The sequence below is a fragment of the Arachis ipaensis genome, chromosome B10 (genome assembly GCF_059453495.1).
Source record: "Arachis ipaensis isolate K30076 ecotype BB chromosome B10, ASM5945349v1, whole genome shotgun sequence".
NCBI classification, from domain to species: Eukaryota; Viridiplantae; Streptophyta; class Magnoliopsida; order Fabales; family Fabaceae; genus Arachis; species Arachis ipaensis.
In genome coordinates, this window is record NC_142435.1 from 150,760,543 (window position 1) to 150,778,008 (window position 17,466).

General features: G+C 34.8%; 3 protein-coding genes across 3 annotated transcripts; 2 read left to right on the top strand and 1 right to left on the bottom strand.

Moving 5' to 3' along the window:
- Nucleotides 1–434: 434 nt before the first annotated feature.
- Nucleotides 435–1,708, top strand: LOC107632164 (fasciclin-like arabinogalactan protein 11). Its single transcript, XM_016335837.3, has one exon. It carries the CDS (start codon nucleotides 527–529, stop codon nucleotides 1,448–1,450), a length of 924 nt encoding a protein of 307 aa, XP_016191323.1. The 5' UTR covers nucleotides 435–526; the 3' UTR covers nucleotides 1,451–1,708.
- A 7,919-nt stretch (nucleotides 1,709–9,627) lies between these two features.
- On the top strand, nucleotides 9,628–12,530 carry LOC107632159 (U-box domain-containing protein 17). Its single transcript, XM_016335834.3, has one exon. The coding sequence runs from the start codon at nucleotides 10,220–10,222 to the stop codon at nucleotides 12,374–12,376; it is 2,157 nt and encodes a 718-aa protein (XP_016191320.1). The 5' UTR covers nucleotides 9,628–10,219; the 3' UTR covers nucleotides 12,377–12,530.
- Nucleotides 12,531–15,191: 2,661 nt separating this feature from the next.
- LOC107632162 (uncharacterized) lies at nucleotides 15,192–17,466 on the bottom strand. Its single transcript, XM_016335835.3, has 4 exons — nucleotides 17,074–17,466; nucleotides 16,329–16,951; nucleotides 15,721–16,236; nucleotides 15,192–15,635 (listed from the first exon to the last, which is right to left on the bottom strand). Exons 1-4 carry the CDS (start codon nucleotides 17,324–17,326, stop codon nucleotides 15,507–15,509), a joined length of 1,521 nt encoding a protein of 506 aa, XP_016191321.1. The 5' UTR covers nucleotides 17,327–17,466; the 3' UTR covers nucleotides 15,192–15,506.

The following is a 17,466-nucleotide window of genomic DNA, read 5'->3' on the forward strand; positions in this document are numbered from 1 at the left end:
AGTGGCAATTTTTGAATGTTTACACGGACTGAAAAAATGCAAATGCTATGCAATGTTGCGTTAATCGATCTGGAAGAGAAGTAGAAAACAGGATGATAGGTCTAATAAGGTGCGAGGTAGAGGATCGGATCGGATTAGAAACCCCATCATTTTCATAAACATGAGAGTGCTACCCCTTTGAATTGGGATCTAACATTTCCTCCTCCTTGATGGAAATCCCAAACCTATATACAGATCATTCGTCCCCTTTCCAAATCCAAGGGAACCATTTTATACGATTATAAGATTAAATCTCGATCGATGCACTATCTCTATTCCATGAACCATGATTTCGATTGACATGTAAAGGCACAACTTTCTACCTAAAAATCCTAATTAATCATACAGTCTCTTCCGATCCAGCACCCCCCTAATGATATAAAATCCAATCCCATTCTCCTTCTTCCATCACAGCAACAAGCAAAGCAAAGCAAGCAAGTTATTATTTGCATTAATTCCAACAAATATTTCCAATAACAAAAAAAAAATGATGAGAAGAATGCAGCTACAATCATTACTCTTTTCCTCATCACTTATACTAATAACACTCAGCACCATCACTTCAGCACAGCTCTCACCAGTTCAGCCCCCAACAACGGCACCCCCAGCGCCGCCGCTCTCACAGCCCACAGCACCCGCCCCGGGATTCAACACCGTGCCCCTAGTACCAACCACGCCAAGTGGGGCCCCCACACCCACCGTAACGGTCCCAAAGGGCCCCACCATCGACATCGTTCAAATCCTCAAAAAAGCCAAGAGATTCTCCGTCCTCATCCGCCTCCTCAAGACAACACAGCTCATCAACCAGCTAAACTCACAGCTCGTCACCACTTCCTCCGGCGGCTTAACCCTCTTCGCGCCTGAGGACTCCGCCTTCTCCAAGCTCAAACCAGGCTTCCTCAACTCCCTCACTGATCGCCAGAAGGTTGAACTCTTGCAGTTCCACTCACTCTCTTCCTTCATCGCCATCTCCAACTTCGATACTCTCACCAACCCTGTTCAGACACAAGCCGGTGATGACCCTCAGAGGCTTCAGCTTAATGTTACCACCTATGGAGGTAGCCAGGTTAACATGGCCACCGGCGCCGTCAACGCCACCGTTACTGGCACCATTTACTCAGACAATAAGCTTGCCATATACCAGGTGGACAAGGTGCTTCTGCCACTTGACCTCGTTCTTCCAGCAAAATCCCCGGCTCCGGCGCCGGGTCTTGCTTCGGCCAAGGCATTGCCGAAGGCGGCAAAGGGAAATTCAACGACGGCTGCGGACGATAGTGGTAGCGACGCCGGTGACACCGATGACGACAAGGCATTGCCGACAGATGCTTCTTCTGCAGAATCGGTGAAGGTGGTAGTGTGGATGATGAGTGTTGCTGTCGCAGTGGCTTTGGTGGGTGCAACCATGTTTTAATCTCAAACAGAGTATAGGATTTTTTTGTTTTGTTTTGGGGGGTTGGGTATCTCTGCATGCATGGTGAGTGGTATTTTATTTCGATTTTCTTCATCCATCGTTTTTCTTCTTTTTTTCTTCATTATTATATTATTATTTCCCTTTTAAATTCTCCGGTATATTCATCTTCGCTCAGCTGTCTTATTGACTTTATTATTGTTTAATTTGTATGTTTTGAAACCAGTTTTATAAGAGAAAAGGTGATTATTTATTTTATTATTTCTAAATTTACAGCTAAACATATCGAAATTCGAAAGCTGCATTGTTTATATAGTTTTTCAGGTTCAAACTACAAGTCATTAAAAAAGGTTAGCCAGGTCCTTACTTCGGGACATATAAGTAGGGAAAGTAACGGGCAGGCGGGAGTGAGAATGTGATATGTGACCGTAACTTTTGTGATATGTAGTTATCAAATAGTTATCAATGATAATTTTAATGGTGTGAGATTGGTATGAGATTTCATCTAATGACTCACTTTTCTTTACTGATTACATGCTGGTCAGAATTTAACAAAATTGCTGGTCTCTAGACTTTTCCTTTGTTTTATGTTTTTGCTCCAATTTTTGCCGTATTGTCCTTTATTCTTATTTTTGGCACATCCTCATTTTTTGCGGGTCTCATTTTCATCTTTCTATATCAATCATTTATATAAAAGTTTTAATAAAAAAAAAATATTATTACAACTAGGGACGAATTTAAGAATTTAAAAATAAAGGAATCAAAAATTAAAATCTTATATAATTAAATATATAATATTATATATTTAATAATAGATATAATTATAATTAATTTTTTAATTAAAAAAATAAATATTTATCAAATAAAAGAATTATTTAAATTTTTATAATTTTTTTATAATTTTTTTATGGTTTTACATGTAATATAATAAAATATAAAATATCTATTTTTAAATATTTTATTAATTAATTTATTTTATTAAATATTTATGTGACAATAAGTTATATTTTTATAGTTTATATCATTAAAAATATGACATAAAATAATATAAATTAATTATATTAACAATTTTGTTATGTGAATTTAAAATATATTAAAATATTTTTATATAATAATAGGATAAAAATTAATAAAAAAAATAACTAAATAAAATTTAAAAAAGAACAATATTATTATAAATAATATTAAAATATATGTTAAAATTAATATAAAAAAAGCAATATAAAAGAAACTCTAAATCAAATAAAAATATAAATAATATAAATGCATGTAATGAAATTTAAACCCTAATACATAAATAATATTAACTTTTTTTTTCTATCATTACACTATTAAATTTTACTTTATATAATGTATCTATTATAATAGTATATGAGTTTAAACTTTATTGGACGGGCCAAGGTCACTACTTGCCGCGGCCCCCTTCAATTTGTCCCTCATTACAACATACAAGGACACAATCACATAGCGATGAAATTAAAAGAGGAAAGGATGTCGTGACCAGAGACAATATAAGACAACGAAGGGTAACGACATGATGAGCATTAAGGAGGAGTGGCGAAGGGTATGATTGTGACGCTATGGGAGATTGAAATTTGCAAGTTCTGACATTTTGGGGGGTGATTAGGGAGTAGGATGACGCAGTGTTAGTATTATGGAGAGAATGGAAGACACTTTTAAAATTAGAATTAGGTTTTTCAATATATATATATATATAAAGGAGTATTAGGAGGACAATAAATTTTGTGATTTGTAGCTATCAATTAGTCATCATTAGTGTTTTTAATGGTGTGAGATTACATCTAATAGTGTAGAATTACTCACTTTTCTTTTGCTGGTGTTTGTGTGACTAAAAAAGGCTACTCTCCTAGAATTTTTTATGTGTGTATGTGTGTGTGAAATGATTAAAAAAATTATATTAGATATAAATTATTATGAATATTTAAGTAAATTTAATAATTCGGGGGTTAATAGAGACAAGCAAAAATTTTCGCTCAAATTCCGACATTTGCTTCAAAAGAATTTTAGTCTCCATCCTTATTCCCGCAGAAAATATTTTTTATTTTTGAATTTCCATTTGGAGCGGTTTCTGTAAGAATCTCCGCACTTCAAAAAATTTTGTTATCCATAAAAAATAGTTTATCTATTATATTGATAAAACAATTTTAGATAATCGGTAAATATTATTATTTTTTATTAGTATTTAACTAAAAATAAGTTGTACTCATATTTAAATAATATTGAGGGTTAATATTTTTTTTTAAATATTAGTATTAATTTAAATATAGGATAAATGAAAATATTGTTGACCATGTAAAATTTTTCATCTCGTAAACTTTTCACATGGCAATTAAACAATTCCCATTAAATACATTTGTAATTCACATTTTTATATTATTATTATGCAAGATACATAAGATAATAATCAACATATGATTAGTTAAGATAATAGATTCTTTAACTTTGCAGTGAATAATTTTGAATACAAATATTAAGAGTGAAAGAGATTTGTCTTATAAAAAATTTATTTTATATTTATATAAATAAAAGATGAATATAATCTAACAAATAAATTAAGTACAAATTGTTAACACATATGTATGCATAAACTGAAGCTTTTATTTATTTTAATGAATGACAACAATAAGGTTTTGAGGATTTGTACAACAACAATGAAAAACAATAAGTTAGAAAATAAGTTTTGGAAACAAGTTTAGCATATTGTTAGAACTCACGTAATATTTATTGTTAAGAAAGCATAATAAGTATCTCCCTCGTATTTGTAATGAGTAAAGTGGCATAAAGTCTAAAAACAGAAAATTACATAAAAATTATTTTGGAAAATTTAATTTTAGAGGCATTCATCATAAACACCGTAGAGAGGAATGCTGGAGGGAAAAAAAATAGGTGAGTCCAATATGATAGAAATGAACTTTTTTAACCAATAAATTTGCACAAAACTTTTTTTTCTGTAGACATAGGAGACACGAACATTTCATGGATGGACATCAAGAAGTAACTTGATGGCACGTAGTAGGAGGATTCCTGCAACTTTTGAGGAAGCATTGTTTTGGACAAAATTGGAAAACAGAGGGAGTTCGTCTTAACCAGGAACTTCTCAATTCCTAGGTCACGAGTCAGCTTAATCTCCACGTACAAGTTCTAAATTTCGGCCAAGGTAATCGAACCATTTTCCAAATTCATCATGAATCCTGCAATTGTTCTGCCTTGACAGTCCCTAATCAGACCATTACAACTTGCCATGCTTGCGGGGGATAACTGAACCATCAACGTTCAACTTAAACCAGTCCTCAGCTGGAAGTTTTCATCCAATCATATCTTCTGTACTGGTACTCGGCGCTGAAACCCCAGCTTTAGAAATGGCGAGACATTTTTTGTAGTTCTTGGCCAAGTAAATAGCTTGATTAAGTAATATATCAGGGTTAGAGGGGATTTTTGAAATATGAGTTCATTTATGCTTTTCTATGCTAGGTTGCAAATGGTGATGAAAATAATTGGTCAGTTGATTCCATTTCTATTATGAAGACTCCACAATTTCTCTCTCAGCCAGGTTTAGGTGTTTGTCTGAAAGAAATGTTGCTGTGAATTCCTGTTTACCAATTCTACCAAGTTCTGCTGATGAAAGGGCAATCTCGCATTACATAGAGCAAGGTCTCGGGATTATTTGGACATCTTGAAAAATTCGCTACTTCAATAAGTCTTCTTCTAGTTCTATTATTATTAGTTAGAAGGGCATTTTGAGATAGAAGCCAAGTGAAGACTCCCAGTCGTTAAGAAAAATTGAGTTTTCATACTTTATCAGAAGAAAACTCACTACTTGGGTTGGATTGGTATATTGTTAAATAGGTGGATTTAATAGAAAAAAATCCTATAAATGAGGACAACCAACAAATCATATCCTCTCATAAATTTCATTAGGGTGCTTTGATTGATCTTATCATATCAACAGCTTTACTAGGTAGAATTTGGTTTAGAATGCTAAGCTTCCAGGTACCATCTGAGTTTGCATAATCAGCCACCTTGTCTTTAAGGGTGTTTATGGATCGGATTGCATCTGCAGATTCGCAGTAAATATCCGCATCTGATCCAAAAATTGCGGATCCGATCCGATCCGCACCCTTTAAGGATCGGATCGCGGATATATGCTCTGCATCTGCATGCTGATCCGTAGATCTGCACAATAATAATTAAATATATGTGTGTATGTGTGTGTGTGTTAGTTTCTCAGCCTTTTAGAAATTCAATTCACATTTCACCCAAACCTAACCCTAATCTTACTTCTCACGCACTTCACTTTTCACGGCGCTGCAATCCCAACCTACAACCATTCAGCCCCAATCTCACCCATTCACCCCTAATCTCTCACCCATTCATCCCTAGCTGCAATCATTCACCCCCAATCTCTCACCCATTCTCAGAGTCAGAGACACTAAACCACCCATCAGCCACTTTGTTTTCATCTTCCTGATGAACGTCGGAAGCTGCTCGTCAGAGATCTCCTGGTGTTCCTCCCTCTTCGTGGCGTGCTTCCTGTCGGAGCTGTTCCTCGCGAAGTCGCGTAGTCAGGTTCGTCCCCTTCGTTGCGTTCTTGCCTGTCACCGCTGCTTCTTCCGTGACTGTGGTTTGTAGTTCGTGGTTCATGGTTCATGGTTCTCGCTGGCATTCTTGTCTCCTGGCTCCCTCGGCTTGACGTCCTTCGTTCTTTGTTCTTGACCTCCTCCGTTCTCAGTTCCTGTCACATCTCCTGATTTCTATCCTCTGTTTTTGACATATTTTGTTTTTGAATTGAATATAATTTTCTGGAGTTACTAGTGTTGGAGATCCTGAAGTTCAAAGTCAATTACATCCTCCTGAACCATCTTTGGTATTATAACAAAGTACTTGTATTAGTGTATAATAACTTAAATTATTTTTTTTTAATTTATTCTAACATGTTTTAATAAATTTTCAATTGGTATTTTCTTAATCAGAATACATGGTTGCTGAAATTACCCGATAGTTGCTAATTTAAGAAGAGATCAACTTGTTTTACTATTGTTTTATTTTAAGCATTTGTAGATTGTTTAGACTTTTAGTGTGTTATAGTGTTGTTTTATTGTAAATATGACATTTTGTATTTTAGTGCTTGTTGTCTTCACTTATTATTGGAAGTGTTTGTTGGAATGTTTGGTATTATATTTACTTGTTTGTATGTTTTAATTAGTAGTTATTATTCATATATTGTATTATTTTATTTTTGTTATTTAAGAAAAGTTTGATTAAAAGTATTTTAGAAATAAATAGGTTTAAAAATGTGAAAGAAACATTTTTATTGAATTTTTTACATAGAAATATGATTAAAAAGAGAAGGTTCAATTATGTGGATATACTCGATATCCGATCCGACCCTAAAAAATGCAGATATCATATCCGATCCTTGGGGATGGAGAAGTGTCCTCGAAAGAAGGAAAGTGGTGGAGAAAGGGCTGCAATGGAGAATTGGCACTAGAGAGGACATCCAGATAGTTGGCCACCCATGGCTTCCTCTGCCACACCCCTGTACATTACCTCCGGCAGTGTACCTACAAAACACAACATTACCAGTGTTCAGAGTGAAGGATTTAATAAACCAAGATCAGAGAAGTTGGAACCAACAACTCATCCAAGAGATTTTTTCTGTGGACATCAGTAATCGAATACTAACAATCCAATTGGAGAAAAATAAAGACAAGCTACATTGGGTTCTGAGTAATACGCACCAATACTCTGTTGTAACAGGGTACAAAGTCGCATATCATTTCTTCCACAGCCCAATCGAAAGCTGTCCAGATTACTTCAGACAAAGATCCTTGTGGAAAGGACTATGGAAACTCCTAATCCCCCACAAGATAAAGATTTTCCTCCGGAAGTCGCTACATGACCGCCTTCCAGTTTTACAAAATATCCACCGCAGATTTTCAGACACATCGAGGGAGTATCCCGTCTGCCACAGGGAAGAGGAATTAACCTCCCATTGCCTAATCTACTGTATCGAGACTCAAGAAGTGTGGAAGAGAACGTCTATTAGCTACTTATTACCGCCGCAAAGAACGACGACCTTCCGGGAGCGGTGGACACAAATGAAAGAAAAGATAGCACAACAGCACCATGGCAAATTTGAGCTTAATATTCTTGCTATCACCTATTGGAGTGTTTGGAAAAGCATGAACCTGAGAATCTTCGAACAAACCAACAGCTCAGCCACTGCAGTGGTGGAATCGATAGTAAAGCTATGCAACGAACTTCAACGCTACCCACAGAGGAGTTTGGGTCTTAATCTTTGAAAGATCTTCTTTAATTTCTTGTTCTCCTTTCAATTATTTTGAAACTATGCTATTGTTGCTTTTCACTATTGCTAAAAGCAATCTATGGGAGATCCCCAAATTCTAATTGTAAGTCTAATTTGGACATCTTTAATTATTTTAGTAATAAAATAATATATGCCATTGTCTTTGGAAAAAAAAAACTACAAATCTTAAATTCTGTATTCTAACTATTGCACGCTAATACTACATATAAAGTTATATAAAATTTAATAACTAAAAGAAAACAAACTTACCTCTTCATTGATGCTGCTGGCAACGTGTACAATGCCGTTGAATTGGTACAAGATGCATTCGTCCGTCATGATCCCGCGCTTTAGGAATTTCAAATGTCCAAATTCTCTCTAAGTCTTATGCAATTTTCCCTCTCAATCCACAATTTTTTCTCTCTCTAAAACATTTAACTTCTTTCTCTAACGTTTTGGCACCTTATATGCAAATTGAATGTGCGGCATATTTATACTTAAATATAAACTGTTATAGGAATATCGCAATTTATGCAATTTGAGAATTCATGAAAAAATTATTGGAGAAGTGTTGTAGTTTCTTTTTTATTGTGTTTTACGAAAACCACTCTATTTCTACCACGGTTTATGTGTGTTTCTAATCTACTGATCTCCTATAGCGATTTTTATAATAATATAAAAATTGTATTTATGTATACAATCTTTAAATGTTATATTCTGATAAAATTAAATTGTAAAGAATTTATTTTGGTAACTTACCGTATTATTACTTTATTCACATGGTTATTTTAAAAAGAAAAATCCGTAACTATTCAATAACGTTTTCTAATTTTTGTTCCAAAAAAGTTTTAGTTAAAAATTCTAGAAAGGGCCGAAAACATTAAGGTGGGTTTCAGAGGAGTGACAGCTCACAAGTCATTTGAGGAAAAAGCAAAAAATAAAAGGAATTACTTGGATAAAGAGGTCTAAAACGTCTTTTTTTAAAAATATTTTTTAATAATTAAAATTTAACACATATAATCGATTAAATCGTGTTAATTTTTTTAAAAATTAGACTAGACAAATTAATTTGACCAAAAAAATGGTGAACTAAATTTTGAACTGGTCTAAATTAATATTATTTTTTATAAAAAATGACTACAATATTCTTATTATAGAAAATGACTAAAATATTTCTATTATATATATTAATTTTAAAAATTCTAAATTCTAATATTTTTTTCCTGCCGTTATAGAGTTAAGATTTAGAGTTTTTTTAAAAAAAAATATATATATATATATATATATATATGAATATTTTATTTATTTTTTATAATAGAGATATTGTAATTATTTTTTATAAAAAATATTAATTTAGACCGATTCAAAATTAATTTATTAGTTTTTTGACAAAATTGATTTGTCCTGTCTAATTTTAATAAAAATAACACAATTTAATCGGTTATATGTATTAAATTTTAATTATTAAAAATATTTATAAAAAAAGACATTTTTAACATCTTTATCTGAGTGGCTCTCAAAAATAAATACACTTGGAAACTAAATAATTTTAGTAAACTATTGATTATAGATAAGTATTTTCTATAATGCCTAAATCTTACTCATAAAATTCAAATAAAACAATAGGTTCGATCTTATTCTAACTTTATGTTAAAGCAAATTAAGCACAACTTGCATAAACCCCAAAGAATTTTTGCATAGCACTAGGACCTCACACTCACTAATATTCCAAGAAAAGTCAAAACCAGAACAAGTACTGCAAAGAACAAACCTGTGTGTGACCTCACCCTTACCAATCACCATGCCTTTATATTCCAATTTCCAAAACCACACAACAAAGGTGCAGTAATTTCCAAGTTATTACTCCCTCCTAAGTCCTAATCCCGTGTTGGCAGTTACACAACATCAATCATGTAAACCAAACAAACAGTACAAATAGAAGGAAATAGTACTTGCAATGAATAACGAAAGAACCATAGAATCTATCATCCGTCTAAGATGGGCAAGTCAATTTTACGTCGGCCGCGTTGAAACTCACACATACAGATAGAAGGTCTTTGAAAATTCAGTCCCTTATTTTTCTTATCAGCTTCTTTCTCGTTCCTACGCGGATTCGCCCGAATCATCGTCATCGTCACTTTATCCCTTCCTTATATTACTTGGGCATTTCAAAGTTACTCTCTTTATAACCTACTCTTTCAACATTCAAAGGTTCTCATCCAACCACCCCCAAACTGGTTCGTATTCATCTGGGTCAATGCTTTGCCGAAAACATTTTCCGGGAAAATTATGATCGCCGCGACAATAAGTCTTCTTTCCTTGGGCGAATTGCACATTTCACCGCTTAACCATTTGGTTTCTTAAAGATTTTGCAAATTCCTTCGCTAACTCCGCGAAATTCTGTAAACCCTAGGGGAAAAAAAAACTGAACTTTTGGAATTTGGATGGCTTCTGGGGTTATATTTTCGTCGCTGCGGCGTCGCCGGTCGCCGTCGCTAGAGGCCTTTCTGGCGCCGGTGGACCTTTCCGACGAGGCACTCATCCGGACCGTCGTTGCAGTCGCCGGCGACCTCGTCACTGGCTTCTCCGATCACCGGTTATCCTTCCAGCGCAAGAACTCTCGCTCCCTAATCCGAAAGGTCGAGGTTTTTCAGCTTCTATTAGAGTCACTGAGGGATTCAAGTGTGAGTCTTCTCCCCACGGCGGCGCTCTGCTTGAGGGAGCTCTTTTTGGTGGTATATCGTTCCAAGATTCTCCTTGATTACTGCGCGCAATCGAGTAAGTTATGGCTTTTGCTTCAGAACCACTCTATTTCCGGTCACTTCCATGATTTGGGTCAAGAATTTTCGACCCTTTTGGATGTTTTCCCTGTTAGGGCCGTTGACCTTAGCGACGATGTTAGGGAACAGATTGAGTTGTTGAGGAGACAGTCTAGGAGGGCCAAATTGTTTGTGGATAAGAAGGATGATGGCCTTAGAATAAAGTTCTTTTCTTTTCTTGAGGCATTCGAGAATGGGAGGATTCCTTGTTCTGATGAATTGAGGCGTTTCTATGTTGATGAGTTGAAGATTAGTGATGCTAGGAGTTGTAGGGCTGAGATTGAAGCTTTGGAAGAGCAGATTGTTAATCATGAGGGTGATATTGAGCCAACCGTTTCTGTGCTTAATGGACTGGTGGCAATGACGCGGTGTAGCAGGTTTCTACTCTTTCGGTTTGAGGAGGAAGATGATGACTTTGGTTTGGGGAATGAGAATCAGAAGAAGGCCAAGGTGAGATTGGTTAATCAAGATGTCGCGGACAAGATTTTGACCATTCCTAAGGACTTTTGCTGTCCAATATCATTGGATTTGATGCGTGATCCGGTGATAATATCAACAGGCCAGACTTATGATCGGAGTTCCATATCAAGGTGGATGGACGAAGGGCATTCTAACTGTCCAAAAACAGGCCAAACACTTGCACACAACCGGCTTGTTCCTAACCGCACGCTTAGGAATTTGATCGTGCAGTGGTGCAGTGCACATGGAATACCCTATGATCCGCCAGAGGTAATTGATCCATCTGCTGAAACTTTTGCCTCAGCTTGTCCTGCCAAAGCTACCATGGAAGCCAATAAAGCAACTGTGGCGCTTCTCATTCAGCAGCTAGCTAATGGGTCACAATCTGGAAGGACTGTAGCTGCAAGGGAGATAAGATTGCTTGCAAAAACTGGAAAAGAGAATCGTGCCTTCATTGGAGAGGCAGGGGCAATTCCTTATCTTCGGGATTTACTTTCTTCTCCTAACACGGTCGCGCAGGAGAACTCAGTAACTGCATTGCTCAACCTATCCATTTTTGAGAGAAACAAGAGTCGCATCATGGATGAGGCAGGGTGCTTGGGATCAATAGTTGATGTGTTGAAATTTGGACAAACAACTGAGGCAAGGGAAAATGCTGCTGCAACATTGTTCAGTCTCTCTGCTGTCCATGACTATAAAAAAAGGATTGCAGATAATGTGGGAGCCGTTGAAGCACTGGCAAGTCTGTTGCAAGAGGGAACCCGAAGGGGGAAGAAGGATGCTGTGACAGCATTGTTTAATCTTTCCACCCATACTGAGAACTGCGCAAGGATGATAGCAGCAGGAGCAGTCATGGGCTTAGTCGAGGCATTGGGAAACGAAGGAATTGCTGAGGAAGCAGCAGGTGCCTTGGCCTTGATTGTCCGGCAGCCACTTGGGGCAAAAGCTGTGGTGAGTGAGCAAGCAGCAGTAGCTGGATTGATAGGAATGATGCGTTGTGGAACACCAAGAGGCAAAGAGAATGCGGTTGCTGCGTTGCTGGAGTTGTGCCGCAGCGGTGGCACAGCTGCAACTGAAAGAGTGGTTAGGGTGCCGGCTTTGGCAGGATTACTTCAAACCCTGCTCTTCACAGGAACAAAGCGAGCGAGACGAAAAGCGGCTTCACTTGCAAGAGTGTTTCAGAGATGTGAGAATGCCTCTCTGCATTATGGTGGATTGGGCCTAGGATATGCATTGGCTAGTAATTCAGCATCAACAAGGGATACAACAATTTTTGCTGGTGATGTTTCAGTACCAATGTCCATTTCTCTACCTGTATTGTAGTGATAGTACCCCAATGTTTATTATGTTCCCATTATTTTTTTAAGTCTTTACAGATTCTTTCATTGAAATTTAGAAAATATAGGAATAACATGTACCAAAAGAAAACAATGTATTGTCCAAAAAATATATAATGTTCCAAAGATGAATTGAACCATTCTGGTGTCCATTTCTTTGATTTGGCCTTGACCAAGAAGGTATGCATTTCATATTCATCACTGTTTTAGTAAAACTTAGATGTTAGCATACGTGCTATTGTGCTTGTTTATTGGTAAGACTCTAAAAGACATCCTAATCAACCACCGAAATATCTTTAAGAATAAATGATCTTTTTATCCATAAAAGATGAAAACACTGACATATGTACCCACACTAGATCGAAACTAAACTTGTACCCATGCAACATGTCCTTCGTGTGACAAAAGTACCCTACGTGGCGCTCCAACCCTCCAAAGACAGGGTACTTTTGTCACACGGAGAGCATCTTGCGTGGGTACAAGTTTAGTTTCGATTTAGTGTGGGTATATATGTCAGCGTTTTCATCTTTCATGGGTACAAATGATCATTTATTCTATCTTTAATGTTGAAATGCAATGCCTCTCCTTTTTTCCTTAAACTTTTCACTGGAAAAGATACATCCTGCTTTTGTTTTTTCTCATCATCATATGTTTTGCTTTTTGAAGATATGCAGTTTATATAAACTACTTTTTCAAAAGGAAAATAGATTTTCATACGTAATTTAATATACTGCTTGGCTTCTTTCCTTTAAAAAGAAAGAAAATAAAATCTCCGAGAAGTTTTAACTGTGAAATCTGTTTCCACTTCCCTCAATAAACATGGTGTGTGTTGCTGTTACCATTGGTTTCAAGATTGATTCTCAGTCATCGTCTTTGCATAAAGGGTGGGAATAAGTTCTGTTTGTTGTCAAGTCTTCGGCCATCACTTGAGATTAAAAATGGGTTGAGTCTTGCTGGAGATTCCAATGTTAGCCTCAATTGTGAAACGTGAGGAAGGATTCCTTGTTAGGCATAAAGAAGCATTATTCTTTCTAATTTGATTAAACTCTGTTTCTCATTGTATGGATTATATTTATTTATTATTTTAACTAACAAGACATAAAACGTTAAAACTTCGTTTAGAATGTTTAAGTGTCAAACCATACAATTGATTGAAATCAATGAAAAATGAATAGTCATACACCAATGTATTTGGACAATACCAGGAATGTACTAATAAGGGTCCCCTATGACATAATAGTCTTTTTCTCCTATAAAGTTCAAACCAAGGAAGGTCGCACAATAGATGCTTTCTGCACTTTGAGAGATATGTGAGGTTTTGAAAATAGAGGGGCCATCTGATTTTCTGCAATCAGATTCCTGTCATAAGGAAATTCAGAATTTTTTATCCAAAGAAGATAAGGAAAATGCATCGAATACAGTCTTGGACAACCAAAATATGCATCACATAGATACAGTCCTGATTTTGGCCACATAGTAGTGACGCATGCACGCTTTTTTTTTTTTTTTTTTCTGACTTTGCACCAACTTAATTAGACTTAGTTACAAAAGACTTATACACGTAGCATCAGTCTATTTTATATTATAGATCAGACAACTTATATCATATTTTTAGAAATTTTTAAATTTTAAAATAAAATTATAAATTATAAAGTCAATTGATATTTAATAATATTAAAATATTTATTAAAAAAATATTTAAATTTATTTTAATTTTTTTATACTTTATAAAAAGAATTTGACTTGGGCAAATATTTTAATATATAAGTATAAATTAACAAAATTTTCATTAAATAAATACTTTAATATATATAAAATATAAATAGACAAAATTGATTTTTGTTATACTATTATCATTCTATTATACTATTAAATTTATTATGATACAACTCTTTGTTTTAAAAGTAAAAAATATTCTACTTAATTAAATGCTTCAATATATATACAATATAGATAGACAGAATTAGTTTTTATTATACTATTATTATTTTATTATTTTATAGAATCTATTATGATATAATTATTCATTTTGAAGAATTATATAGATTGTTTTATAATTCATTATAAAACTAACCATCTATTTGAAAATTTTTAATGGTATAAAATTGAATTGAATTCTATTAGAAATTGAATTCCTATTAAAATTGAATTTAATTCTATTATTTAAAATGAATTAGTAAATTATAGAATTGAATTTAATTCTATTATTTAGAATATTTATCAAATAAATTAATATTTTATAGTAGATAATTTTATCTTTTATTAATATAACATCGTATTTAAATAATAAATATACTTATTTATTAAATTATATAAAATAATTAAAAAAGTAATATTTTTCAATTAAAATTTTTTATAAAAGAAAAACTAGATTAATCTAAAAATATTAAGTTTAAAAAATATTGTTATTAATTAAAAAAATTAAATAATTTTTCATGGTTGATTCCAACAACAAACTAACAAAAAAAACATAAATGATCAAAAACCAATTTATTGAATGGTCTAATGATATAACGAATAAAAAAATTAGTTATTAACAATAAATTATAACAATTAATTAATGTCATTAAAATAGAATAAAATTATGCTATTTTTTGCTAGCAACATGGGTTGTGTTAGGCTTGCCAAGACTTATATAAATTATATAATGACGTCTTTGCATTGGTGTAGCTAACTTTGAAAAAAAAGCTTTGTTAAAAGCAGAAATATTTAGTAATTAAAGAAAATTAACCAAAAATAGTCATATTTTACCTTATTTAGCATTCATTAATTGTTGACAATTAATGAATGCTAAATAAAATAAGTTCTAGTTGTTTTTTTTTTGTTTTTTTTTGTCTCCCTAATATTACCGGTTGAAAAAGTGAATCTTTAATACTTGGTGGTATCTTATATGTCACGAATGGTCGCAAATATACCTTAAATAAGTTGGGAGTTAAGGTAATGCTAACTATCCAAGCTCTTTAAGTAATAAATTTAAATTCTTTTTTATTTGCTCCAACATTTTTGGAGAGTGAGGATGAAAAGATTACAAGCAATAAATTATGTATAATACTGAATGAATATGTATGTAGTATTATTGTCCACAGAGAAACTCATTAATCTCTGATGAATTGGCTTCATTGCTTAGGTATGAGAATGTCAAAGTCGCTCACAGTCCATTCAGCAATCTGTTGAGGATCTTTGAAAATTTCTGTTCCTAAATCAACAGATGTCCATTGCCTTCTAGCTGGTGAAGTTCCAGGATCCTGCTAGAACTTGTATTCAATAAAAATTGGGTTGACATGATGATACAATATAGATGTAGAATATAGATCCACAGAAGGTGATAACCTGATAAAAGTAAAGTGATTGTGACAATCTTCCAACATCAAGGTCCCATGTCTTTGGACTTCCAATCCAACCTTGTCCTTTGATGGTAGGATAACCATATTCACCCCACACTGGATGTGGCAGAATCTGCAAAATCTCCTGAGGCTGAGGATTGCTGTATGGATCACACAACATGTATGGAGCCTCAAGATGCTCTCCATTCCCTGGAGAGCAGTATAAGTGGTACGCCGCGTAAGGGAAGCGAGCAGTGTCATTTCGAAGCACTCGCGTGCCGTTGGGGAATGTATGATAAGGTGGACATAGGCTGAGGCTGTTTGCATTGCACCATGGGGTTGTGCTTGGGTTAATAATCATCTCATTGTATCTGGTCACATCTGACTTCACATCACCATCACATGCCTTGCCATTGTTCTTCCAACAGCTTCCAATGTCAATCAGGTAGAACTGGCTGCTATTTCCACCGCCTTGAACCACATTCAGAGTGAATCTCACTTTGAAGTTAGGTGATTCTGGAATCTGACCAATACACATACTAGTAAGTTCATCTAATTTTGTGTCAGCAAATGGATAGCTTGAAAGACAAGTTTTGAGTAAACAATGTGACTCACAATTTTGAACATTCCCCTAGAAGGGTAATGGTATCCTCCAGAAAAACCAGTTGTAGCATCTGATCTTAGGTAAAGCATTAACCATGGATACTTTTTTGAGGTCCTCAAAGTGTGATGGAAAATCCAGCTTCCCTTGCTAATTTCCTTCTCCCATGTCACAGAGTAGTAAGATCTGTTTTGCACTAATCCTGAACTCAAGTCAGCATCCAAGTCCCATGATCCAAAAAATCTTCCCTTGAGCATTGTCCTATTGGGGCCTTGCAGTGTGGTATATTCATGATAAATCAATGGTTGATTCATGCAGCCAATGCCGAAGCAAGGGAAGCTACCATCCGGTAAAAAAGGTGCGGCTCTCTGGCCGTTCCGAGGACACTTGGCTGCCAATGTATCCATATTTCCATTCTTAAGCATGATCATCCAGAATTGCCATGGATTAGGGATGTCTTCAACCTCACATTTAGATCCCAAATAAAGTTCTTTCTCTGCAGCATAAAGATCTGCATTGTAAAGGGCTTGGACTTGCATTCCATGAAAGGTATCACCAATGCCAAGCTTATTGTCATCTTCTGTGACTTTATGGACCACAGTGTAGGGAGAAAAGTTGCACATAGAGCAGTTCTTCTCTTAAGGAAAACAAACAATGGCAATCAAGGTTCATGATTAGAGTACAGTTTATGACTATTATGAAGCAACAAGTGTTAATGTTTACAAGTATAAAACAGTATCTTAAGAATTTTAAGCTTACCTTTGGTCTGTGGTTCTTCTGCCTTATAAATATCAAAACAATCAGCAGCTCTTGGGCTACCCATTTGTGGAACTTCTTCTCCAACTTCATTGCACTGATTCCATGACTCTATTGCCAATCTCAGGCCATCCCTTCTCATCCCTGGGTCGCCTAAGGCCGATACATACTCAACACCACTCGCAAAACCAGCTGTTGAAAGGACTAGCAAATCAAAAAGAGCAAAGAGAAAACAGGTACTCCTATTTTTGTCCATTAGTTAAAAGACCAATAACGAATGAAAGAAAACTCAGTCATGCACTGTCTCTGTCTCTTGTATAATTTTCCAAACACAAGGAGGTAAGGGAATCATAGAAAAACTGTTTACTGTTATTAGTCTTCTTTTTTTTATTATTA

Bases quoted from the DNA above. Each gene is read 5' to 3' on its own strand.
- LOC107632162 (XM_016335835.3), bottom strand. From the start codon at position 17,326: ATGGACAAAAATAGGAGTACCTGTTTTCTCTTTGCTCTTTTTGATTTG. The intron at 16,237-16,328 runs GTGAGTCACATT...TGTATTGGTCAG, and splicing joins CTAGGGGAATGTTCAAAATT to ATTCCAGAATCACCTAACTT. The intron at 15,636-15,720 runs GTTATCACCTTC...AAGTTCTAGCAG, and splicing joins AATCACTTTACTTTTATCAG to GATCCTGGAACTTCACCAGC.
- LOC107632164 (XM_016335837.3), top strand. From the start codon at position 527: ATGATGAGAAGAATGCAGCTACAATCATTACTCTTTTCCTCATCACTT.
- LOC107632159 (XM_016335834.3), top strand. From the start codon at position 10,220: ATGGCTTCTGGGGTTATATTTTCGTCGCTGCGGCGTCGCCGGTCGCCG.